Source organism: Rhinolophus sinicus, chromosome 4 (genome assembly GCF_057876585.1).
Source record: "Rhinolophus sinicus isolate RSI-liver-muscle chromosome 4, RSI-T2T, whole genome shotgun sequence".
NCBI lineage: Eukaryota > Metazoa > Chordata > Mammalia > Chiroptera > Rhinolophidae > Rhinolophus > Rhinolophus sinicus.
Genome location: NC_142504.1, coordinates 76,223,517 through 76,251,388, shown reverse-complemented (window position 1 = coordinate 76,251,388; position 27,872 = coordinate 76,223,517). Strand labels below are relative to the sequence as shown.

The 27,872-nt window shown below is 36.6% G+C and overlaps 1 protein-coding gene across 9 annotated transcripts in view; it reads right to left on the bottom strand.

Moving 5' to 3' along the window:
• Positions 1-27,872, bottom strand: part of GREB1L (GREB1 like retinoic acid receptor coactivator) — a 257,946-nt gene that overhangs the window by 105,592 nt on the left and 124,482 nt on the right. For 8 of the 9 annotated variants that reach the window (XM_074340251.2, XM_074340246.2, XM_074340252.2 and 5 more), the window contains 5 exons: positions 26,063-26,170; positions 16,030-16,189; positions 15,628-15,825; positions 7,130-7,306; positions 638-814 (listed from right to left, as the gene is read on the bottom strand). In XM_074340251.2, coding sequence (XP_074196352.1) covers positions 638-814; positions 7,130-7,306; positions 15,628-15,825; positions 16,030-16,186 — 709 coding nt within the window. In that variant the 5' untranslated portion in view covers positions 16,187-16,189; positions 26,063-26,170. The remainder of the gene's footprint in view (positions 1-637; positions 815-7,129; positions 7,307-15,627; positions 15,826-16,029; positions 16,190-26,062; positions 26,171-27,872) is intronic. The other variant, XM_074340250.2, reaches the window with a different exon arrangement.

Here is a 27,872-nt window from a genome sequence, read left to right as displayed (position 1 = left end):
TAATAACTGAGAAAAATCTCAGCATCTAAGAAACTGCTCAAAAGAATAAGGATTAGATATCCCCCTGCATTAAAATAATGAAAAGAACTTGTGTTAAATCCTATTAAACACATGAAGATGTGAAGTTTCCACTGGATTCATTTCTATAAATAAGTTGGTTAAGTTCTTCCTAACTGAAAAGAAACAAAAATTTCCCAGGTATTATGAAAAGTGCATTATTTATTCTAAAGTATGCTTAGTTCTAATTAAAATAAAAATATAGATGTTTGAAAACTACTAAAGAACCTGTTAAATAAAGTAGAAAGAGCATGTAACCAGGAAACGGACACTTTGAAGTCCTCTCTAAATGACAGAAGAGCTAGAAAGAGTCCACTTTTTTCCTTTTTTCCTGAGAGGGGCACTCCACTCTCCCAAGAGACACAGAGACATATACTTTGCTAAACTTGAACAACCTCTATTGAAAATCAAAAGCTAGTCATATAACCTTCCAGAGGGCTTTATATCTTTGTACAGCATTCTGAACTTGGGATATTTATCCATATTACACCTGAATTCCGAACCCTGCATGGGCCACTTGTCATTATGGTAATATCCTCATTCCCTTCCCCTCCCTCTCCCTCTCTGGCGTTGATACTACCTTTCCAGCAGATAAGAGGTCCCTTTGACAGTACACCCTGGGAGCTTCTGACTAGGTAGTACTTTAAGTGCTTCTGCTTCTTTGGCTGGGTGGTGAGCTTCAAGTTAATGTGGTTGGAAAACTCCGTGAAATACCGAAATCCTCTTTCTCCACAGCCGATACAGTTTCCAGAAAACCCTGAAAGGTGGAAAATCAGTTACTGGTGGCTTTGTATATTGGTACAATACCTTTACATATAAGAAGCACAGAAATATTCAAGTCTTTGACCTTTGACTTGAAAACTTCTGACTTTCAAGGAAATAGCTCAAAGGAAAAAAAAACAAGTACAAAATTTATTTTAGCAGAGTTATTTCATAATAATAAAAGACTGAAAATAATTTTAAAAATTTTAAGCGCTCTAAAGGCATAGTGGTTATCCCTTTAGAGTGGATAATACCATCTGATAGTATTTATATGTTTGACATAAAAATATTAAAAAGTTTGGTTCTAGAGATGTCCATTATGTCTTCCCCACACATTCCCCTTATAGAGAATCTGCTGGCCTGGATTCTCTGCCTGGCCCATCATGCGGACTTGCCTCCATGGCCACAGTTGATTAGGCTGTGGACCAATATCGGGCCCAATCTGGGTCAGTCAGTCTCTCTCCTGACACTTTGAAATAATGACTAAGAGTCAGTCAGATGGTACTGGACTCTAAATTTATAAGGTTTTGTAAAATTGGAACCTGAGTTGGGACCATGTCAACCACATGTCAATTAAGGTGTGGGAAAGAACAAACAGAAATGTGAAAAGGAAGTTGGTCTGCAGATAGGAGAGGATGGGCAGTGATGGGTAAACTCAGGGCGTTGTCAACTTTCCAGTTTCTATGAGCTCTAGTTGTACTTTCTGGCATGAGTTCCTTCAGATTCCCATTTTCTCTTCATTCAAACCCCTTTTACTCAAATTAGATTATTCCATGAGATCTAACATTCAAACAATTCTCACTCAGATCAAGCAAACAAAATAAAACTTTCCGTGACCTGCTTACAGCAGGGTACATAGAAGAAGAAATGGAGAAGGCTCAAAGGATGAGGAGCCATGCTTTACTTCACTGGAAATAAATTGTTCAGTCCCCCCTTAATATATAAAGGCAGATAGGAGAGTGAGTTCGTCTGGTTGTGACTGATGAGAACAGCACACATGAACTATCATATCGTGAACAAGTACAAAAAGTTGTAAATAAGAAAGGGCATTCTAAATTTCATAAAAAACAATATCTCTATATATGAGTACAAATAACTAATTGAAAATAAATTCACTGATGAAGTGACACATTCCTTTTTAAGCCCCCAAACCAACCTGTTACATAATTAACAAAGACAGATAAGGAGAGAAGAGAAAGGCCAGGATTAAAGAGAATGTCTTACAATGTCCCAATTTCAGAATGCTGACAATTCAGAGCATTTAGAAGTGGCAGTCCAATTTATTATTATTTATGCAATAATTATTCATTGACCACCTACCTATATGCCAGGCATTGTGCTAAACACTGGAATAACAGTGGTGAACAAGAGATAGTTATAACCTGTGATCAGTTACATAAAATTAGTAATTCTGTATAATTAGTTTATTATTATTACTTTATGGAAATATAAACATTAATGTAATTGTGTAAGTTATTTAAAATATATTCAGAGATGGATTGCATTTGAGAGCATTTGGCTATTTTTCTAATACCTTTGAGCTGTAGGCCCCCCAAAAAATTGTCAATGGCTGCATAGTTCACTAAGTTCCTAAAGAAAGCCATCCATCCATTCACCCATCCATCCATCCATCCAACAAATACTTGTACTTTATGTGCTAAGTATTGTTTCAGGGACCAGGTTTTCAGCATGGAACTAAGTAGAGAAATATCACTGTCTCTGTGTAACTTATATTGTGCGATTATCAAGCCTTGATGGAAAATTACCTGACTTGTGAGGCAGGTGTACCACATCTAAAACACAGTACAAAGCTACAAAAACCTTTCAGCCAAAATAATTAAAGACAGTGTCAAAAAAAGAGAGAGGCTTATATGATAGGCTCAAGTAGTTCATGAAAGATTAGTGTGAGAATTAGAATTAACAAAGTATTGAGGTTGGGTTTTTATCTTTTATCTTTTCCTCTGTCTATCTTTGAGGTGAAAAAGCAAGATCACGTGAGGAGGAAGAAAAGCAATGGATCTCGGATAATCTTCAGAGAAGAGAAACTTCAAATTGATAATTAACAATATAAAAGAGTTAGAATCCTACAGTCTATTTTTAAAACTGTGTGGTTTCAGTATTAGCCCTGGTCCAAGAGAGATTTTTTTCTGCTGTAAGTTTTTCCTATCATCATCACAAAAAACAACACCTCTTTCAGCCAAATTACCTTTCTAGTTTTCTTGGCAATCAAGCCTTCCAATTGCCTGGTAGATTTGGGACACAAGCACTGCCAACGGGATCAATATATTTTTTAATCAATTCCCCCAGTCTTTGGAATCTGCATAATTTATCTAAAAATTTAGATACATTGGTATTGAAGTCCACAGGGATTCTAGAATATCTGAAATTAAAAATTTTCCCCACTATATCTTAATGCATACTAAAATCATCCATAATAAGCAATAAATGTTGGATGAATATTAACTTTTGGACAAAGCAGTACTGATATATAAAAATCTCAACAATGTGCTTGTCTAAGAAAAAACTTCTACCATTTTGTTGCTCTGTACTTTTACCTGAAAAAGTGGTTAATAAAAACTTATGTCTATCTACAAGGGTAGAGAAAGTAAGCAAAGTTCCATGTCTTTAAATACATTTAATAAATATGACAAAATGGCAGAATACCATTGTGGGGACAGAACCCCAAAAAGCAGTTTCCAGGCTCTTGGCCTCACATAGACAGGTGCTGGCTCAGGTAGTAAATGGCCATCAACTGTGATTGCATGGCCATCAGCTGTGGCTAGTTGGCCGTCAGCTGTAACCAGTGAGCCATTGGCCACCAATATAACTGCTGTGGCTACGCTAGCAGAAAATGGGGGCTAGCAAGAAGATGGTGGCTGGCAAGCGCGGACTGCAGTTAGGAAGGCGGGTTGCAGACAGTGTGGCTCCTGCTTCCTGTGTCTCCAACCCAGCTGCCAGCGAGAATATAGTGGTATGACTCCCCTATCTATGGCTCCGTGGGTGTTCCTTTTTGGCCTCACCGTGTCCTGCGTTCTTGTGCGGGGAGCGGGAGCTGAGACCCTGCAGGCCGCCCTGCGCGACAAATGGCGCAGCGAGCAGGGTCTCCTGCACGACACATGGCGTAGTGAGCAGGGTATGGTGCTGGCCAAAGCTCTCCAAAGGACGGTGGAGCAGTTTGTGTGTGTGTGGACACTCAGTCCCGGGAAGACCAGGAGGAGCAGCTGTCGGAGAGCTGGACCCCCGTGGAGGGGTGGGAGGACGTGGACGGTTCTCCCACCAGCACAGGAAAAGCCGTGCAACTGCTGGAGAGATGGAGCCCCGTGGAGAGGTGGACAGATGTGGACGGTTCCCCAACCAGCACAGGCCGGAGAAAGCGAAGGTCGTTGTGGCCCTGTGGGCCGGGAAGTTCCTGCTCAGGCAGCCCGGATGCAGGACTTGTAGTCCCAAGAGGAAACGCTTGCTGGGTCCTCTGTGGGAGATGAGGGTGAGGTCAAGGTCGTCCCTCACCCCCAGGACAGCCCTGGCGAATGACTACGGACTATGGGGAATTGCCTTCCATCCCTAATTTAATGGATAGCTTGACTGTTTGTTTGGGAACATACCACCATGTAGTGGAACTGGGGGATATTTGCTTTTGTGTCTTGACTACCCGCCATTGAGAATATGTAAGCACCTTGACTGTGAGCTGCTGTTGTTCCAGCAGGGTACCCTGAGAGGCACAGAGAGAGTGGCAGTGCCCTGTGAGCCCTGGCTGTGTCCAGGAAGTGTGGCTGTGCCCAGAGAGAGTGGCAGTGCCCTAAGAGCCCTGGCTGAGTCCAGGAAGTTGGGCTGTTCCCAGAGAGAGTGGCAATGCCCTGAGAGCCCTGGCTGTGTCCAGGAAGTCTGGCTGTGCCCAGAGAGAGTGGCAGTGCCCTGAGAGCCCTGGCTGTGTCCAGGAAGTCTGGCTGTGACCAGAAGTACTGGTGGTGCCCTGAGAAACGCTCGCCGTATTCAGGGAAACTAGTGGTACCCTAAGAAGTCCAGGAAGTCTGGTCGTGCCCAGAAGTACTGGTGGTGCCCTGAGAAACCCTGGCTGTGCCCAGAGAGCCTGGCTGTGTCCAGGATATTGCATTCACCTCCATGCTCCTTGCACAGGACCCCTCGCGGAAGACGCTTGTCACGTAGATTGTGAGGCGAGAGCCTGTAGGGGTGGAGTGTGGGACAGAGCCCCAGAAAGCAGTTTCCAGGCTCTCGGCCTCACATAGAAAGGTGCTGGCTCAGGTAGTAAATGGCCATCAACTGTGATTGGATGGCCATCAGCTGTGGTTAGTTGGCCGTCAGCTGTGACCAGTGAGCCATTGGCCACTAATATAACTGCTGTGGCTACACTAGCAAAATATGGGGGCTAGCAAGAAGATGGTGGCTGGCAAGCGCGGACTGCAGTTAGGAAGGCGGGTTGCAGACAGTGTGGCTCCTGCTTCCTGTGTCTCCAACCCAGCTGCCAGTGAGAATATAGTGGTATGACTCCCCTATCTATGGCTCCGTGGGTGTTCCTTTTTGGCCTCACCATATCCTGCGTTCTTGTGCGGGGAGCGGGAGCTGAGACCCTGCAGGCCGCCCTGCGCGACAACCATTTAAAGAGCAAGTACACTGTGTTGAATGGGTGCCTTATAAATATCATCTCATTTGGTCTTTACAACCCTGCAAGGTAGGCATTATTGGCTCCTTTATACAGATGAGAAATCTGAGACTTCAAGAGAATAAGTCGTTTGCCCAAGTTCTTCAAGTACTAAGTGGCAAAGGGATTTAAACCCAGCTCCAATTCCAAAGCCAATCGCCTTTGGTCTCATATGCCTGATTACATAGGATTATAAAATCTTATTTTGATGGTGTTTTCTGTGTCCTTTCGATGGTGTATTCTAGGAAGATTCCTCTAGTCTTGAATTATTGAGCAGAAAGCATTATGAGAGATTTTTTTTTTTTTGGTCTGTAGTCAAGCCGCATAGGAACTGTTCCATTCGATGGAATTATGATGCTTTTAATATGCTAAAAAGAAGTTTCCCAAAGACTTTTTTTTTTTATTTTTACTATAGCCAACTAGGCTGTTAGCTCTGTGAGGAAAAGGACTGTATCTTATCATTTTTGTGTCCCCCATATTATAGCCTAGCATGATTTCCGTCATATAGTACATTTTGAACAAATACTGTTGAAAGAATGAATGAATGAAAAAATGAGTACTTGGACCTTCTAATTTAGTGCAATATATAAACTTTACCATTAGGCTTCTATATTAAACCATGCTTTCAATTTCACTAAAAGAAAAATAAAATGAGCATTTTTTTATGAGCGCCTTATGAAAAGTAAAAATTGTCACTTTTTCTATGGACCAAGCGAAGGCTTTGAATGGCAATTTAAGAAACCTTTATAAATCATGTTCAGGGTCACTTTCTGACTCAAGACAATGATTTATGTATTTCTAGACTTTCTGATGACACCGTGTAACTACGAAGAATGTGTCAAACAAAACAAAAATATACCTTACAATCAATACAACAGTGGAATTCTTTGTCCTTTTCCCTTTTTTACTGATATTTGTACTGAAAATATCTACAAGTATTTGTCCATCTACAGCAAGAGATATTCTGGGAAATAAAAGCAAATCCTGGGAAACACAGCAGCAAAAAACAACAAACTTCATGTGTCCTCTTATTTGTCTTTTTAATTATTAAGAATAATTTAAAAAATAAATTCACTCTTTATTTCCCATGATGTAGAGAAGCTATGTTGTGAAAAAAAGCCCAGACTGAAAGTAATACCAGACCGTAAACAATTCTGATAAAGGTATATATTTTATATCATATATATATTTCCCTAATTAGTTTGGATAAGCTAATGCTAAACGTAAAGTGATAATCACATCAACCAAGTGAATTAGGAATAACGTGGTATGAAAAAAAACTACAGATAACTTACTAAGAGGATAATCCACAGCCGAATAATTGAGAGTTGACTTGACATCAGGTCCTGAGCAATAACTCTATAGAGAGTGAATCCTATTTTGTTTTACAAAATATTAACTTTTGATCAATTGCATTCTGTCCTTTATTGCCTGTTTTAAAAAGTCTCTTCATTAAAGTGAGTATTTTTAGAATGAATAATAAATAAGAACTAACTTTTAAGAAGTTACTAAAATAAAAGTTTCATACTTGAACTAAATGGTATAATCCCAAACCAATTCTGTGATTTAAAAAAGACTCTGTGATCGTTTAAAATAAACTTGTACTTTAACTCCTGCATCTTAGAAGAAATTTTATAGATGTGAGATACTCACCTAAAAGTGCATTTTTTCCATGATCATCCGGTAGAAATCGCTTGTCTACAGCACACACCAGGATGTGTTCAGGAAGATTGGGCGACTTTGCCCCCACCAGGAGGAATCCTGCTGGGATGTCAATTTGTTCCATACACAGAGATACCAAACGCAAATCCTTTCCTGCTTGACAAAAACCTAAAAACCAGTAAAAAGGACACAAACGTTTAGGGAGGTTGTAACTCTTTATCACCCATGGGAATCACTATTAAGGACTAAATTTAAAGTTCATATACTCTAGAAGACAAATCTATCATATATACTGCTGTGAGCAGAGCTGAAAAGGCTTTAAAAGGAGGTATTTCTGACTGGTTCAGCTAACATTGACAGTTTTTATATTTTCTGTCCACAAGTAAGGAAATAATAAATATACAGCAAACTTCGAAAACCGTATGTAATTTTTATGTTCATGTAATGTAGCATTTTAACTTTCAATTCAAGTTTACTTCTCTAAACGGGGACAAACATAGAACAGAGATCCTCTCCATTTCACATAGGAAGAGACTGAAGCTCAGAGTTTGGTGACTCATCAAATAATGGGCCAGAAGCAGAACTCAGAACTGTTAGGTTATTTTCACTAGTTATGACATGACATGATAAAACCTTACATAACCACTTTGGATTCCATAATGTATTGCAGTATTCATTAGTTCATTATTTGTAAAAAATCATTTGCAACAGATGTTATCCTAGGCCTGGGAATACAGCTATCTCCCTCCAGTTAATTGGAAGAATGTATAAGGAACTGATAATCACAAAACAGTATTACAGAGGATAGCTATTTTTTGCTGCAAATCACCGATCTCTACATCTTCTGGAAAATGATCCTCCTTGCACGCTAATCATGATTCCCCTGGAGAGTGGTGATATTCCAGATTGACCTGCAGCTGGCACTTGACCAAAGCTGGGCCACTGTAATATCCCACTTTTATGGCCATAGTTGACCAGTCCAGGGGTAGGCACCTGATAGAAACTAGGCCAATCAAAGCCTTTTCCCTAAAATTTCTGAACATGGAGCCAGGGAGAGCATGTTTGCTCTGTGGCAGCTCGGTTCCTTGCCCTGTGAGAGAAGTATGACAGAGAGACAGGAGGCTTGGGGAATGTTTTGGCAGAGTTTAGATCCCTGAAGCCCAGCTGTATCTGCCTTTACCCATGGTTTGGTCAAGATACCTTTTGCTTTGGAATCCTTCCAATAACTTATTCACTCGACCTAAACTAGTCTGAATTGAGTTTCTGTCATGTGCAATTAAATGAGAGTGGACAAAAATGTAAGTTATTTTAGGAAGTTATAGGAGATAAGAGGATGGACACCTAACTCCGCACACACAAACCTGCGAAGATCACCATTATCATAGCTCAACACAAAGTAGGGAAGAACCATGCTATATTCTTTCAGCATCAATTACTATGTTCACCAACTGCCAACAAACAATTAGATGCCATCCGTTAGTATATGAGAAATGAAAACAATATCCAAACATGGTATAAAGCTGGTGCATATAAATCTACTATATGGTCTGGATCATCAAACCTGAAAAGTAGACATAATAAAATTGGAAAAAGTCAACAGAAGAAGGACTAAAATGAAAAAGGCAATAGGTTTCAACCATTTCAAGCTTGCAGATCCCCTTTTAACATTAAAAAAAATCTAATTTAACTTACAGTGTTTGTGAATTGAGGAGATAATATCAAAGTATTATTGCAAATTCTTTAACGATTTTAAATCAATCTGTATTTTATTATTCACAATATCATCTATATTTATTTGAAAAATAGTCATTTATATATGTGAGTCATATTATTTATTCAGTTTACCAACATTTTTGGAGCCTATGGATAAATAGAACCCCTTGAAAAAAATTCTTCTGCTCCCACCTTAAGGGATAGGGCTCACAATTTGTTTTGAACTTTGGAAGCTGGAAATTGATAATGATGATGGTGATGCCATGATGATGATATTGATGGCAGCTAAAATTTATGGAGCACTTTACATAAGCTTGGTACAGTGCTAAACACTGTATAGATTATTTTATTTAATCCTCTCCACACCTGTAGGTAAGGACTACTATCTCCTTTTCATAGAAGAGAAATTAAAGCTCAGAAAGATTAGGGAACCTGCCCAAGGTTACATAATGAGTCCAGTAATGTTCAGTGATATGAGACATGGGAAGTTTACTATATGAAAACAGACAAAAAGTATACCATTCAACTAGACAAAAGAGAAGCTAAAAACAGTTATAATACAGAATTAAAACTGTGAGGGGTAAACCCAGACTTTTCACTGAATTCTAAAATACTAAATCTAGAAGGCATTTTAAAGTTCTAAAAGGAGCACTATATTTCAATCAAAGGAATTATTAATTTGTATATAGACATTAAACCTAGAAACACATTTCCCTGAAGAAAAGGCAGAACATATAAAATATCTTCCCAAAAGGTAAAGATAAATTCAGTGATGAGAGGTTCACGATCGCCTATTGATAGAAAACAATGCTTGAGAAGTTGTCTTTGTCACTAAATAGCAATACAAATTTTCTACAACCTTGATTCACTCCTTGTTAGAAAGAGTGGACAAGATGGAACCATAGTCTCAACCAATATGTACCAATCTGCAAATCATGACAAGCCTTTTTAGATCCCTATAGCTACATGGAACCCCAAGATCATCAGATTCAGCATTCGCCAACAAGTGGTTATCAAACTCCCATGGATTCATAAAGGTATTCCAAGATACTTGGGAATTATAAGTGCAACTTAGATAGACATCATTACCAATTTCTGAAACCTAATAAATAACTCTTCTAATATCCTACTTTATTTAAATTTTTAAAGCATTTATTTGAGCAAAAAGAGCTGCAGCCTGGGAAATACAGATTCGGGTAGTAACCTAAATTTTGTTCCCTGTAATATCCTACTTTTAAAACAGAATGTTCTGAGGACCGTCCATCCTACATCTGTAGGGACAGTGAAAAACAGTTAAGTGGACTCAGGACTCACCCAGTTGAACCCCATATCAGTGTGTAGTTTTGACTATAACAGAATTTTAAGTGCTTTGTACTATAAGACATAGGTATTGATATGTTGCTTAATTTATACCCATAGTGGTTTGTTGGTTAATGATGGGAAGTTCAGGAAACACTGAATCTGTTAATAAACACAAAAGAATCATTTTACAAATGTGCCTAAAGACGCTGTTTGCTAATTATGAAAGTTAGATCTCTACTCTCACTCATCGAATAAGATTATATAAAATACACCAATATGTTTCTAGGGCACCAAAAAAAGCATTGTTAAAGTAAACATTTAATGATTATAATCCAATTTGGCTTTTCAAGTGAGAGAGAAAAGCATATTATTTGCAGAGAAAGTCTGCAAACAGCAGCCTGAAACTTTCATCATATAGAGCAAAAATGCAAAAACTATAAAAAATAAACCAGTATATCTTTTTAATTCTAAAATGTAGAAACTCAAATTTGGAGTATTAAAAGTAGATTTTTTTTTTTTTTGATGCTGGAAAACATTTAAATATATTTGGCTACTCTTCTCCCCACCCCCAAAAGTATAACATTTAATTTTTGAATTTGTCAACAAAACATCCTTTTTCTTATACAACCAATTTAAATTAAACAGCAATTATTGAATGGTAAAATATAGATAATTTTTTCTTGTATGCATGAATAACATCAAATAGTATAATAATTTGCTGCTCTATAAGGAATACTTTCTACTTAAAATCAATTCTTCATCACATGCTATGTAATGACCATTAGTCTTTAAATCCCTAAGGGGTTCAAAAGATTGTATATTACTATAAGAGAGATTTGTGAGTTGAAGATTGGTAACTACTCCGATCTCTTTAGTATGTAAATGAGGAAATTAAGACTCATAAAGGTTAAGAAAATGGCCCAGGGTCAAATACCCAGCAAGTAAAAAAGGTGGAATAGAACTCAGGTCTCTTGAGTCCAAGTTCGATGCTCCTATATCCTCACCGACATCTCTCTGACTCATATAATACTTTACCTTCCCTCAGTCTGATGTAGGACACTGTCCTATAGCTTCTTCCTTGCCTATTTTTGCTGAATCCTGGAGGCATTTGATATACCAGCCCCTGCCAGCCCTGGGCTATGTATGACAGTATCCACCTATCTCATATTTGCTGATGAATCCTTAAAACTCATGGTTTTGCAAGCCACAAAGGTGACCCATGATTAGAGAATGACATTTCCAATGAGATTTCTCAAAGTAATATATTGCAGCAAAAGGGAGATTATTGGGAAAGAGAACAATTTTGGTTCTGGCCTAAATAGAGATAGAGTCAAGAAGACACAATGTGGAAATGAAGAAAGCAGGATTTCCTATGGAATAAAAATGACTTCAGAGTGATTTCTGTGGCAAAGTTGAAACTACAAAGCCCATTCAAATTAAGAGTCACATAGTTTTTAGTACTACAGTCTTTGAGGGGTTTCCCATTTATGATATTAGAACACCTAGAGGTCAAAAGTAATCATTATTTAACAATGACTGGATTCTGGATTCTATGAGAAACATATTTTCCAGTCTCCTCCTCTTAAAAAATTTTTTTCAAGAAATGCTTGTGACAATGAAAAGAGGAAATGTCTAATTTTATGCTAAAAACACCCACAATCATGGGAGTATGTAAAAGAAGCACAGGAATAAACTGAACTTGCACCCAATGGAAAAATTTGAGCAACAAAATAGTTTTGCATTATAGCCCCAAAATAAAATAAATATCCACAAGTACATAATGATATAAATAAATGATTCAAAAAAAGTAATAAATAGGGGAGAAAGGGCAAATTCCCATGCAGCAGAATCCCAAATAATTTATGTAGATACTCCACCGTAAAGGAGGCGGAGCATAACTCCCCATTCCGTAAGTATGGATTGAGCATAGTGACATCTTTTCATGGTTTGGAAAGAGATAAAGAGTGGAAATAACACTACCTCAACCAGGTAATCTAGGTCAACACCAACAATCATAAATCATGTTGATAGAACGTACCCTTGATTTAATATGATGAAATTGGCACTTTCCTTCGGTCATAGCCACCCCCAAACCCATAACTCCAGTCTAATCAGGAGAAAAACATCAAACAAATTCCAACAGTGGATCTCCTACAGTATACATGACCAATAATTCCTGAAACTGTCAGTCATCATCAAAAACAGGGAAAGTCTGAGAAACTCACAGCCAAGAGGAGTGTAAGGAAACATAACTAAATCTAATGTGGTATCCTGGATGGGATTCTGAAACAGAAAAAGGACATTACATAAAAACTAAGAAACTCAAACTATGGACTTTAATTAATGTAAGATGCTAACAATAGGAGAAACTGCAGGGATACATGTAAACTCTATATCATTTTCTCAATTTTTCTGTAAATCTAAAACTATTCTTAACAACATAAAGTCTATTTAAAATGTCCTATTTCATCTTCTTGCCTTTTGGTTACTTACCAACACATGCTGCACAGCCAATTTAATTAAGAGGAAAAAGAATAGGAATAAAAGAGAAGGCAAGGCTGAGTCGATGAACAGGGTCAGGAAGAAATCAAGGGCAAAAATGGTTGCAAAATCAAGCAAAAGTTCCTAAATTCAGTTTGTAGTTGTTCTGAGAACATGGTCATCTGCAAAGGGTCTAGCCTTTTGTTTGATATCTATTAACTAACTTTCTTCCCAACCCTCATTCTTGGTATTCAGACTAGCTATTATATACAAAATATATCATCAAGGACCTCCAATTACAAAAATCATGCAAAAAGCAATATTTAATTTATTTTTTTATAGATTCAAAATAAGCGTGTGTATCTGTAAAGAGTGGATAGCTAAAGAATCTATGAAACGTGATTATATTTCAAGACCTATAGGATCCAAATATCTGGTGTAGCAGGTGGTTCTATTTTTTCCACTATTAGAAATATGTCAGATTATTTACCCAATAAAGATTAAATATTAAATCCTAATTAAAATCTCAAACAAAATGAAAAGAATATTACTACTCCCCTGTAGGGTAATTCTGAATTAACACCGGAACTAATCCTGAAAGAATGATCTGATTTTTCTTTTAGAAGCTACTGGAAGATCTGGGAAAGAGTACGCAAAGAAAGAAAGATAAGTTATCATTGAGATGGGTATATAAATAATTTGACAAAAGTGTCCCTTAAATAGTTTCATTTTTTTAGAATAAAAATGTTGCCCTAAAACCAAGATTCTTGCAGCAAATGATTTTAATTAAAAAGAAAAAAGAAGGCTCTTCTTTATAAACTTCATCTGCATTTCCTTAAGAAAATAGCCAAAGTTTTCACTTCACAGAACCAGATTTGCATTCTCCAATTATCTCCATCTTGAAGGTTACAGAGTAATCTAAATGGGGAGAGGGGAAAGTTTACTGAAACAGCTATAAACACAAAGTAAAGTAAATTTGGCCTAAAATTTGGTTGCCCTTCACCCCTTTAGACAATCAACTGCCTCCCAGCAGGGTAGGAACCTACACTATTCCAATAATTTACATAAGAAATTAGCAACCAAAATTTACATCTGAATGGTAACCCCCAGAAGCCCATCAGGTGTTAAGTATCTGCTTATCTAAATTGCCTCTAAAAATAGCTTCACCTTCCTTTAAGCCTTAGGTAAATAGAGGATTTCCCATGACTGGAAGGTGGTCCCTTGAAACAAGTCCATTATATTGCCCTATTTCACTGTCAATTTTATTAAGGAAAATTTCAGGGCTGTTCTGCCTTTGAAATTGAAAGCGCTATGGATGAACTACATATTATCAAATTATAAACTATGCTTTTTGCTTTTAATGGCCGCCCCCAGGTGAATTAAAGGGGGAAAAAAGAAAAATGGACATGTAATTAGTATGTTTCTTCTTTTTATCTTTAAAATAACTATTACCCTTCCCTTATACTTTACAGAATCTCTACATGGTAAGATTAGTGTTCTCATGTTTTAAAATTCATGAAATACTTGCTATCTGCTAGATCACTGAGTTTATATATCGGTGAAGTCCTAAACGGCTTTCCATATCTGGTTATATATAATATCAATAGTGCCAGATACACCAAAAGGCAATCTAAAAACATAATTTAGCGCACAGGAAAACAGGGAAACTTCTCCCCCATTTTTTGGTATAAAATATTTCAAAATGATCCTGTAAAGCTTTTACTATTCTATTTAATTCTTACACATAATAAGATTCTTAATGACAACCCAACAATATTTTAAGCACTATTTCAACTTCTAGCTATTACTTGATAAATATAAATTGACTTATCAAATTAAAAGGCATGAAAATGGATATAAAACAGGTAAATGGAAACCTAATGCCAGTCACCTCCCAGGTTTAAGACGTGTATTACATCAATAATGAATAAATCGATATATATATTATACTATATTATTGTAAGTCTGGGCAAAAGAAACCAATCATATGCGGAAGTAAATTCATAAGGAATGATGTGCTAGAGGCAGGCCTAACTCAAAGAACAGTGGTCCTTAATTGCTAGAGACCACTTGTAGTGAATCAGGCATAGATAAGCTGCAAGGAGGATTATTCAATTTTCCAAATCCCTGTAGGTAGGGGATTTTGAGTCTTTTGTAGGTTATCAGATTCTAGAATGAGAGAGCGAGCGAGCGAGAAAGAGAGAGAGAGAGAGAGAGAGAGAGAGAGAGAGAGAGAGAGAGAGAGAGAGAGAATGAGAGAGAGAGAATGAGAGAGAGAATGAACATCAGGGAGAAAAATAAAACTTCCAAACAGCGCCAACTCATTCATCTGGCTTTACAGATTTGAATCTCTAGTTTATACGAATTATTTGCACTTCAAGCTTTTTACAGGCAATGTCCTGAAATTGTCCCCCCACCTTCTCCTTTTCTTTCTCTTCCCCCTCGACCCCAAAGATTTGCATGCATTGGAATCACCCCAGGTCCAAATCAGCTGGTATGAAAGTTATACTCTAGCTAATATGGATAAAGTAGAAATCAAAATACATACATTTTTCTCTTCTATAGAAAACAATATATTGGGTGAGTGTTTAAAATAAGTGGAAAAGGTAAGTATAAAACATCTGTTATCTCTGTTATTGTTTTGAGGGTAGAAAAGAAAGAAGTAGGAAAACACTAAAAGAGTTCCTAAAGTAGTACCATTCTTGCAGAAAATACTGTTAAAACCCTGACCTGGGTCCAGGCTTGCCATTGCCACATACCATCTTGAAAAGTCATCAACTGCTGTGAATCTCAGTCCTTCATCTATAAGATGGGGTGATAATACTTGCCTTTCTTACAGACACCAGCTATGAAGTCACAGGAAATATTGTAAGAACATAATTTTTCCTCATTCCTTTCGGTAATTACTGGTTTCCAGCCTTGAGTATCACATGTAATGACTGGAAACTAGTCAGACAATATTAGAGAGATTGAAACAAAAATCTGAAACCCACCGTCTGTAGTGCAAGACCCTTCTGGGGCAGGTTTCTGTGAATAGGGAATTGGTGGGCTATTTGAATCCGACATTTCTTCATCATCTTCGTCATCTTCCATTTCATTCACTGTCAGAGTGTTAGAAAAGTCCAGGCTTCCATTCTGAGTACAGCGGTGAACTAAGTCTTTGTCCAGCTCTTCCACCTTGGGTTTTACATCTGGGTGAGCAAATAAATCAAAGCTAATTTAATGAAAAGATGTTTAGGAAAAATAACCAAAAAAAACCCAAAACTCATAGTTCTGAAAGACATCTAAAGACAGAGAGACTAGCATGTTCTAACAATTTACCAATTTATTTCAGAGGTCCCCAGGTTTTGGAAGGCCCACTTCTTGTGAAAGCTGTGTAGGATTGAGAAACTTACCTGCAGATGAAAATGGATGCTGGTCAGGGTCCAAATACAGCTGGGAAAAAATTGGCCGTGGTACCACACTACTACATCTGAGAGACGCTTCTATGGAGTTGTGGAGAGCTTCCTCGAATCGAGCAGATTTCAGTTGCCCAGCATATGAATTCCCCATGGTCTACACCACCACCCCCAAAGACAAAGAGGAAGAAAGGAGGAAATTGATATAATTAGAGGATCATATGTCTGCAAAGTACACATATAGCTGATATAAACTACATCCATATATCTTGTTAGGATATGAATTATATGTATATTTCTTGTTCAGACAAACTGTATAAATGATCTGTTATATCATATTTGGTTTTTGTTTTTTCAGTCCAAACGCATTTGAAAAAGCCACTTTAAAGGATCTGAGAATCAAACAGTAATATATGCTTTATGTCAAGGTTCTCCATCCAGTAAATCAAGACTGACCTGTCAACTGTGAAGCCCAACCTGGTGACATCTCCACCTTAAAACTGGTGGGCTACCATAACCCCATACCAACTCTATCAGTGGTTTCAGAGTAACTCTCTAATTACCTCTCTCTCTACTAAGATCTTATTACCTTAGGGAGAAAGAAAATTCCTCTCTGGGAAAAAAAAAAAAAAAAGAAAGCTTTAGGATAATATACTTGATAAATTTCTGAAGGCAAGATATGAGCCTTTTATACTCAGAGAACTCCTTTATGTATTACTAGCATTTTTGAAAAAACACTGTTGTTTATTTTGCTCCATCTGAATCACATTGTTATTTGAGACCCTTCGAAAAAAGTTTATACTAAGAAGTTTTAAAGCCATGGCCTTCAATTCTTATCACTAATATTTATATAGTACTTGCTAGTTAAAAAATTTTCCATATATATGAATAATAACTACAATTTATCGGGTGTTAACTATTGTCTACAATTCTCAACGTATGGTCTGAGGTCCCTGAGACCCTTTCTGGGGTCCATGAGGTCAAAACTCTTTTCAAACTATTACTAGGATATTATTTGCCTTTTTCACTTTCATTCTCTCATGTGTGTACAGGAAAATTTTCCAGAGGCTCCATGATGTGTGATGTTGCAACATAGTGAATGCAGATAGACTACTCTTATCACTAACTTACTTTGAAAATATAGTTATTTTTCATAAAATATGTTATTTATTTTGATAATACTGGGTTTATTATTGGTAATTTTTAATTAATAAATATTTTTAAATTTCTTAGTTTTAATTTCTAATAAATATAATCCACATAAACAAAACTCAATGATTAAGAGTCTAAAGGGGTTCTAAGAAGAAAAGTTTCAGAACTGTTGAGCTACGCAGTATACTAAGCACTTTATAAAGATTATTTATCTAATCCTCAGTATTCTGAAGTAGGTATGACCTCTTCCCACTTCATAGATGAAAAAAACTGAAGTTTGGAGAAGCCAAGTGACTTGCCTCCTATCACCAACTGGTAAGGGTTGGAATCAGGACTCACTCAATATCTAGCCGTGTGATAACAAATCCTGCACTCCCGGAGTACTATATAGGCTCAACATGGGGGAATCATTTCAAGAAAGGCAAGTTTGAGAGTATCTTAGCCTCACTTTTCCCAACAGTGAGGGATAAATATTCCATTTCATCTGGAATTCCAACTTCAATTGACTCCCTCGAGGACTGGTTGAGAAGGACTAAGTATGTGTCTGGGCTCAGCAGTAGCGGGAGCCAAGACCCAGTGGTGATGACTCATGAGCAGAGAAGGGGGGATGCACAGCACATCACAATCCTCCTCTCAAGTTTCCCAGACTTATACACAAGAGCTCCATAGGCGATTTTGGTGCGTCTGGGCTGCCTCTATATAGTAAAGAAGGTCTTCTTACTCAATTACTAGTAGCAGTGAATAGAATACAGAGATTTCCATCAGAGTGGGTCATTTTATCAGAGATCGCTATGATTTGGAGGAAAAGCCAGAATCATATTTTGGCAACCTTTCTCATAATAGGTATTAAGAAACTAAATGCCATAGATCTAAATTACTAGGTTCCCTTTTTATAAAAAGGACATAGCAGAAGTATATGTACATTACCCAATTAAAAATTGTAAGTGGAGGGAAATCAACAAAGTCTATCAAATGAAATTTTCTGAGACTTCCAACCAGTACAACTATAAACATTTAAATTTCCTAAAGCTCAAAGCAATTCATTTTTAACAGAACCACACATCATCAAAACAGGGTGGGAATGAAAGAGAAATATGTTGTGTCATTAGTTTATACATCTAAGTCAAAATCCAATAGCCATTTCACCTTTCTTCTTTGCTGAAGTGAGAAAACTACTAGGAACTAGCACAGTCAATCACGGGATTTCTCATCCATGGAGAACAATGGAATAACTTCAACGGTGGACTTTTAGCCTTTCTCTAGAGCACCAAATGCCTGGAAATCTTGCCTCTTCTTAATCTATTACCTGCTCAAGAAGTTATCTTCCTTTCATCACTGAAAATCTTCTAAACCAACATTCTCCAAGCAATCGTTTTAGTTTAATAAAGAAATGCTCAATTATATAGGGAGTACTGCCTAATCTCAATCCTCCCCCTGATAGTTTTAGGAGTAATGTGACAGATACATATGTACAGGGTAAATAAGTATCATGTTGAATAAAAATATTAAATCAACATAAAAATGGGTGATCAAGTTTCACCATCATAGAAGATACACATAATCCTACAAGAGCATTAGCAATACTCAGACGGAGACAAAAAGAAGTAACTATGAACAGACTTGGTAGAGTGAAAGGAAGTGGCCAACTCTAACCCAAATGAAAACGTAAGTGCTCATTTTAATAAATGACCTTAGACTTCTTTAGTGCTTAGTATGGAGTTCTGTCCCTGCCACTGACAGTTCAATGCTGTCCTTGAACAAGTAGTTTATAAAACAGACTTATGGGGGTGGCTGGATCACTCAGTTGGTTAGAGCGCAAGCTCTCAACAACAAGGTTGCTGGTTCAATTCCCGCATGGGATGGTGGGCTGCGCCCCCTTGCAACTAAGACTGAAAAAAAAAAAAATTTGGAGCCTCAAAAAACAGACTTATTAGTCAAAAAAGTGGTAACAACAACTGAATTTGCAAAGTTAACACCCCTCCCACCCTCTTGCTGGTTCTTCAGGATTCCAGGGAAAATAAAATTCATTCCAGTGCTTTGATTAAGAACGTTTCATTAACAGTTGGAATTTCTACTACTACCTGGTAGCATAATACTCCAAAATTATTTCCCCCAGTTACGATACATTTGTACTGACCCAACTGTAATCCCTCAACAAGTTTCTCTTTTGACCAAGTATAAATATTTTCATTGACTTTTAATAAGAACTATCTGAATAAAATAAACAATAATTTTTTAAAAAGTATTTTAAGGGCCGGCCCTGTGGCTCAGGTGGTTCGTTTGATTCCCACATGGGCCAGTGAGCTGCACCCTCTACAGCTAAGATTGTGAACAACGGCTCTCCCTGGAGCTGGGCTGCAGTGAGCAGCTGGAGTTGGCATGGGCTGCCGTGAGCTGCCGTGGACTACCGAGCGCTGCCCTGAGCTGCCATGAGCGGCCGGTGGCCAGCTTGAGTGATCAGCAGCCAGTGTGAGTGGCCAGCAGCCATCGTGAGCGGGCGGCAGCGGGTGAGAGCTGCTGTGAGCTGCCCTGAGCTGCTGTGAGCGGCTGACAGATGACCGGCAACCAAATGCCTCAGCCAGGGGAGCACAAGGCTCATAATACTGGCATGGGCCAGGGAGCAGGGAGCTGTGTCCAGCACAACTAGACTGAGACACAACGGCTTGAACCGGAGTGGGGGAGGGGGAGCAGGAAAGAAGGGGAAGAAGGGGGAAAAAAGTATTTTTAAAAGGATCATCACAATTAGTGACAAAACAAGAAAAACACTAGTTAAACAAATCATGTACATGCTAAAAGAAAAAGAACTGTATCAAGACACTACTTTAGGGTTGCCTGGTTTAACAGCAAGTTAGGCTACAAAGCAGATAGATGAGGACGTATATATTATTTAAGTAATAACTGACTTCTTAAAAAGGTTTCAAATTTGTATTTCCAAGCTTTGTCTACTGAAAAATCCAAGAAGCAATGACAATTCAATAACAATAAGTACTTCCTAATACGCTGATTGTGGTTTACTAATACTGTTCCCACTGAGAAGAATCAAGGCTCCTTGAAGGTATGGCCAATTCCAGGTCTGGGGCAGGAAATACCCAAGATGAGCCTTCAGCATCTTGTGCCAGAAAGCAACGAAGCTATCAAGGACTAATGGGTCATGTCAGAAGACACAGGATCAACGTGAAGTGTTCCCACAGGCCAAAGATTAGAGAAATTGAACATAAAAGAGAATAAATGCGATGACTGAAGCATATTTAAAGTGCGAAAACTCACACATTAATTTTGATGTTCTAGGAGAAAAGGAGAGTATTCCTCTTGGAGAATAAAAACAAAATGCACCTAATTGAACTCTAAGAGTGAAGCATTTATCCTGTTCTTCCTGTATGTCAAAGTAACCAAATAGTCCTGGTTATTGAGAAAGAGTTTTTATTTTTTTAATGAAGAATTCTAGCTATAATAAATGTAGGAAGAACAACAGAATTACAAAATTACCATTTTGAAACCCTTAATGCAAAATTCATCTCTTCAATGACAATAAATGATACCATTAGATTAAAAAGTTGATAGGGGACTTTATAATGGAGGGGTCAGCTAACACCTCCTGAACCCACTGATCAAGTTTAGCATCACTAATAGAGAGGCAATGAGACACTGTGTGCCTCCCCATGGGAGATAACATGAAACATCTAGGAAGTACTCCTGCCAATAGGTGTAATAAAGGTAGTCTAACCTCTAGAGCTAACTTCCATTTACAGGACAGAGGAACAAGTAAATGAAATCAAAAGGAAATAAGCAGCTTCAGAATGAGGGACAGGTGGATAGAGCAAGTGACTAGTTTCTGCAATAAGCCAAGCTTATCTAGTTTGTAAATGATAGAACTAGGATTCAAATTTAGACTCAAAAGCCCATGTTTTTTCCACTAAAACACACTATTTGAAATAGAAAAAGGGTGAGAGTGAAGATGATAAATTTTGTGTGGTGTATGTGTGTGTAGTTGTTTTTGGTTTGAGATTATTTTTTTAAGGCACAATTTATTGTCTGTGTACCAGGCATAGTACTAAAAAGACAACTGTCAGCCTTCTGTTATTCTTTTCTCTACAGATATTGTCACCTACTTTCCAAACAAACAATCATCCACCCAGTCAGGCAGCATTTATAGAAATCCTACTATCGAAGTGGTTAAATACATAGGCTCTGGAGTCAGATGAGCTTAATTCAAATCCTGCACCCACTCGCCTGTATGATATTGGGTAAGTTACTTGGTCTTTCATCTGTAAAATGGGGTAAAACAATCAATATCACAGGTTTCTGTGAGACACATGAGATTTTATACACATATCAAGTTTTTTGAATAGTGCCTGACACAAAATAAATGTGCAGAAAATGTTAGAAGTAATAGTAAGTTTTTTTAAAGCACTGCGCTACACTGAGGATACTAAGGAAAGCAGGATACATTCCTTCCCTGGTGTGTTGGGCACCACAGGAGATTCTGGGGGCACTGTCCTAAGAACAAATGACTCTCAACGTAAAAGTTCCAAAAGCTGCTATTTGATATTATATGTAATTCATTTATTAGGAAATTTTACAATCATATATACAAAACATTACTGTCCCTTATTGCCAGCAGATTCTTTGACTTCATGTAAGAAAATTACTTGTTATAGGCATTACTGCTTACACACCTCTCCTCTTAAAAATATTCACTGATGAGTGATAATGTGTGACTATTAGACAGAGAAATCAAGCATGGTTCTTGTAAGTTCTTGTAGAGTCAGTCTATCATCCAAAATTAAAAACAAACATATATTCACAGTTCTCATTTGTGCTCCTTTCACATATCATGTATTCCTAAATTGACATCTGTCACTCTTAAGAGTTGGGTCTTGTATTTGTCTGTCTCCTCTATTAGATTGTGAGTTCTTGGGAGAAAATATTAAAATGGGAATTGAATTTAAAAACAATAACACATTGAGCTTTTTTGTCTTATCCAATTATACATTAAATGGGTTTGAGGAGATATTATCTTCTCCCAAGCACATTCCAAAAAAGCACAAAGCTAACCATGCATTCAAAACAGAAGTGTTTTATTTCATTTTTGTCCATCCTCCTTGCTGAAAATCTTTAGAAAATGCAAACATATTAAAAAATAAAAATTCTAACCTCTTTTAATACTTCTGTACATTTAAATCTGGATGAATCTCTTTTGACAGTTTCTGAAGCCAAAAATATTTTTGGCAGTGAAATAAAAACCCAGCCCTAATAGCTTAATTCTATAATTAACCATTTTTACCAATATATTTATGGATATGCAATATATCTTAAATTGTTATAGAAATAATTACTATAATATGACAGCTAATTTAATAATAATTATTAAAACTGTCAAATTAAAAGATAAAGTACAATGCTACTTTTCCTTTGTAACAAAGTATTACATGTGACTACTGGAAATCTTTACTTTCTTCCTCCTTGGAATACCAGAAATTCTTCTGTAAAATAAACACATCTCATCAAGACTCTCTGGAGCTAGTATAATTACCAGAGGCAATCCCTGTGTAAGATCAAAGAAGTAAAACAATAATAGGCAACGTGTGACCTCTACCATGTCACCAGAGACCAATTTTTCAACAGGGAGAAGAGTCAATAATCCAGAACAGAAAACATTAAATAACGAGAAATGCTTCCAAAGTGTGGCTTACCACATCCATCAAGGCTGCCATACTCAGAGAGTCCACAGTCTCTACCGTTTCAGAGAACAAACTTATGGAGATTTATCACAACAATCATTAAAATCTGCATAAAATACTAGAGGAAAAAGCCAATTTCCCAAATGCAGTGTAGAATTTCAAAAGATATTACAATTATTTTCCAAATTTCACCGGACACTTTAAAAGTATAATGAGAATGGCACAGACGTCTAAATATTTTTTCATATACTATTCATCGAATTTCTCTTATTTACCTATCCCCATTTAATTTTCCTAAGAAGTTGTTTGGAAAGTGGGCTATACACATTAACCAGATAAATATAATTTGTGATAACACATTAAAGACTTTTCAGATTTTGGTAATACTGGGTCACTAAATTTAGAAACAAGGCTTTGGTCCCCTCTGTAATGTATTTGGATGACTAATAAGAATTACAAGGGTATAAAGAGTGGTAAAGGAATTCCCACTCACAGTAATTACAGTCAAATAGAAGTACATTTAAAATTGACTTCTAAAAAGCACTACAAATAAAACTGTGCCTTAGAATCAGCAAAATCTGATTGTATACGAGTGCTAAACAGCTGTCTATCATCTTTCAAAATCAGATGTGTTAGGGACTGAACAAATGTATCTGAATTATTTAACTTGCAAAACATCCATTTTCCTGGTTATTCAGAGTAGTAAAAGAGGGATTTAGCTTAAAAGAAAAATCATTGGAAATTCAAAGCAAACTATGAACATTGTGTGTTTATATGGTTTTGTTACTCCTGCAACCTTCATCTTTCCACTCTGTCATCTACCGATCTCTTTCCAACTTCTTATCTTATTAACACTGCTAATTGTATTTGTCAGTTTTGCCACAATTTCAATGCTACTTAAACAGCTGTGGGTTTTCTCTAGGCAATTATCAGTCACTACACTTAGGTTTCTAAATTAGTTGTTGAAAGGCACTTTAACCTTGAGAAAATAGACATAGAACACACTGCACATTGCACTTAGCATACTTAGCATTTAAGTATGTTGCTTTAAAATGACTAATCATTAAAAAGAAATGAAAAAAATCACACACACAATTCACAAATTGTAAATTTATAAATTAGTGAGGAAGTGCTAAACAAAGCCTATTGTATACTTTTCATCATTTTATCTTTTTCCCCATACAAATACATATTGTAATACACACTCATATATATATACATACATACACACACACACGTATATAGGGTATAAATTTGAACATCAAAATACTGCCAAATTCCTCTAATAGTCCCCTTTAACTACCTAGCAGCCAGTGGCCAACACCTTTCAAAGGTATCCACAATCATATAAGTGGTATATTGAGGTCATGGGCTATGGGAAAGTGAGCTCTTACAACATGCAGATTTTCCCCCTTCTCTACTCCTCAAAAAGAAAATACTTTATTATATTTGCTTTTTAAATTCTCTATTCTTAAAAAAAAAAAAAATTCTCTATTCTTGGCTTTAACATTTATTTTCTTCTTAAACTACAAAATGCGCAAGAAACACATTCAGGAAGAAACACAAGGTTTAAGTTTATCCATCAACTGATACCCACTTCTATGAAATACATCTACATTTTTTAAAAAGATCTTCCGTAATCCAGAAACATTACACTTCATGTACCATTTATTCCCTTTATATGTTAAAATAAATTTAATAACTTTTAGAGTTAGAAAGTGTTGATGTTTTTAAAGGTTTAGAATCCTGTTTGTGGGTCAGTCCAAAGCTTGTTAGAATAATTTTTAAATTAATGTAGGCTCATTCCTTACCCCTCTCTCTCCCCTACTTTGTGCTCAGAGGAAAGAAAAAAGTGATATTTCAACAGTGCAAAATTCTTCACTGAGAGACAGACATGAAAATGATGAACATTTTGGAAAGCAAAGTATACTTCAAACCCTAACTGTTCTTTCAGACCTATATTGACTCTTATAGTACTTGCCAACATTTGGTAAGGATTATCCTTCCATTAGACAAAAGCAAGCATTCCTTAGATAAATCAGGAGTTTTTTGCCGTGAGACTCATAAAACCTTTTCACAACACAGATTTTCAAGAGAATCCTTTAAGGTTTTAGAAGGCTGCTCCTTTTACTAAGTAACAAAATACACCCCATGGTGTCTCACTGACCCCTCTCAGCTGTCCTTTGACCTCTTCAATTGTTGAAGCCTAACTCCAGGGCCCACAGAATTTGCCTCCCATATCAAAAAGGCGAATGTTGCTTCCTCCTAGCACCTGGTGTAACAAAACGCAACAGTTCTCTCTCTTGTCTCCTTAGCTCCCTCTCGGACCATTTTCCAGATGTTACAGGCCCAAATGTTAAGCCAATACTAGGTTTCAGGATCTGCGTGGTCACCATGAAGGAACAAACAGGGACCAGGCTGAAGTGGCAATGACCCTCTTGTTCTTTTTGGCCTCAAAAGGATACGACGGGTCATAAAAGAGGAAAAGATCTTTGGCCTCTCTTGGAAATGCCAGGCTATTTAAACACATTGAAACTTCCAAAAAGAGAGGCAATCTTGGGTTATGCCCTAACGGACAAGAGCTACCTAAAACAGTATCCTTAAGTGTTCAATTCTAAGCAAACTTTTGATTTTCTTTGACATCAGGGGGTGGGTGGAAAAGCAGTATTACCTTTCTTCTTTTCTAAATTACAAACATTTTAAAAATAGAAAAAGTACTTTTTATAAAAATTTTAAAACACACATCTCAGGGTAGTGCAGCATGATAAAGATTTTAAATATATGCGGTCATTAGACATGGTTGGGGTTTTCTGAAGAGGACAATAATATAACAATTAATAGTAATCTCTTATTAGACAATTTGAAAGATAAAACCAGAATCAACAAAGGGGAATCAAAATCAGAATTCTTATTGTCTTAATTTAGGTACATAAGAAATATAATACAGAGGCTGTTACAGGAAAAAAACTTATCGCTGAATATTTTTTTCTTTTTCTTCTTTTTTTTTTCTTTTGGTAGAGAAGATGGGGGAAGGGAGAAGAAAGCAGAGGGGAGGAAATGGAAGGAGAGTTCATAGAAATATCTGGTTAATCAGTTTAAGGACCAACTATAGTAGCTTTATTTAAATTCTAAATATAACTTCATAAAACAAATTTGATCTTGAAAAATTTGGGGAGCATATTATAATTGTACAATACCTTGGTTTATTTATTAACATTTTTGAATCACGTTCATGATTAAGTTGGGATGTCAACACTTCAGGGAGCTTGTTGCCTAGATTTTACTTGTTTAAAGGTTTTTTGCACCTGTAAAAACATAAAAAATAAAAATATGTACATAAAGATGAGTTAATTTCCAAATGCATTCTATTCCAGAATACAATAATCTAAATACCTACAATTCTACAAAAATTATAATTAGAAATGAATTTTCAAAGTCTTACACAACTCTGTACATATCATAACTGGCAAATACAGATATTCCTCCTTCTTAAATACTCACAAAATAATCACTCCTAATTATATATACTCAAAAATAATTTCTGTTGTTCTTAAGATTTTTCCCCACAAAGTGTAAAATGACTAAATCTGTCAAGTCTGCCTTTTTGACAGGTGTTACCATAATGCTAAAAGACAACAGACTTTTTTTTTTTACTTTTAGATATAAAATTAGTAGAAGATAATTTTCCTATTATAAAGTTTGTATTTTATAATCTCTGATACTTGGCGAAAATTTATCTCCTCAAAGAACTATCAAAAATTTAAGACACAACTAATATTAATTAAAATTATTCTCTACTTTGTGAAACTAATGCTTTAATAGTTTCCAAGAAAAAATGCCTGGAAGAAGAAAAAGAGCTACTGTTTCCTACCCTTTTGAGCAGTGTATTAGAAGAAATTAAATAATTACAATAATATAACTGGTTGAAAATTACATTGTGCAAATTATTCTATTTTCTAGGTAGATTATACTCAATATAAATTACTGCATGGAAAACTAGAAAACATAGTCATAAAGTATCAAATGAAATAAAAACTTTGGTCACTGATTTTTATATATAACTTGGAGGTGTTTCTATTCCTTTGTTACTGTGTCTAAAAAGAAAACAAAAGAGGATTTTCCTAAGACTATTATAAATATATAATATGCATATTTACAGCACTAAAATATTTAAAGTAGAATTAACTTATTTTTCTAAAAAATTTTTTCATTTTATTCTTCTTTTATGCCATCTTGGAAGACAGGAAAGAGAAAAAAAAAGCACCATTTTAGATTTTGAAATAAAAATCTTGATCTTACCTCTCTTACAGAAGAATGTCTTTTGGCTAAAGAGTAATTAAAAATGCAACACCCAGATTTTCAAACTCATGCAATTCCCACCCACCCACACACAAATAGACATCTTTTTGTAGGTCACGAGTTTTGCTACCCACATCCAAACCCAAGATTACCCCATATGTCAACAAGGTCAAACTGCATTACTGCCCATGAAACTATATGACTCCACAAGGACCTTAATGATTTTTAAAAAAGGTCAGTAATCCAATTCCAATAGCTTCAGAGTCTAAAATTGCTAATTTTTAGCCACGTGCTGCATACTTCACCTGCTAGTAATGACATTTTTGTGTTTTCTTCTAATTACACTCAAAGCTAAGACCTTTGGCCCTGGGCCACAGACCCCTATTCAGGCTGCACACATTCTCTTAAACGACCTGATCCTTTGTTGTCACTCTTACTCTTTCATCTATTATTTACACCCATAGAGAAGGAAGATACTCTACCATTTGTATAGTTTAAAGCTTCTAATCATCTTAATTTCTTTGCCTTTCAACCTATGGTCTTTTTCATAGACGAATGCCAAAAAGTTTGACAAAATCATTTTTTTTCAACTACACTGACTCCCTCACCCCCCAACCGCTTCCCCTTTCCTACTCTCTAGCCAAGTTCCTTCCTGTTCCTTGTCTTACATAGGGGGGACTCCGTAGCAGTCAGGATTTACAAATTTGA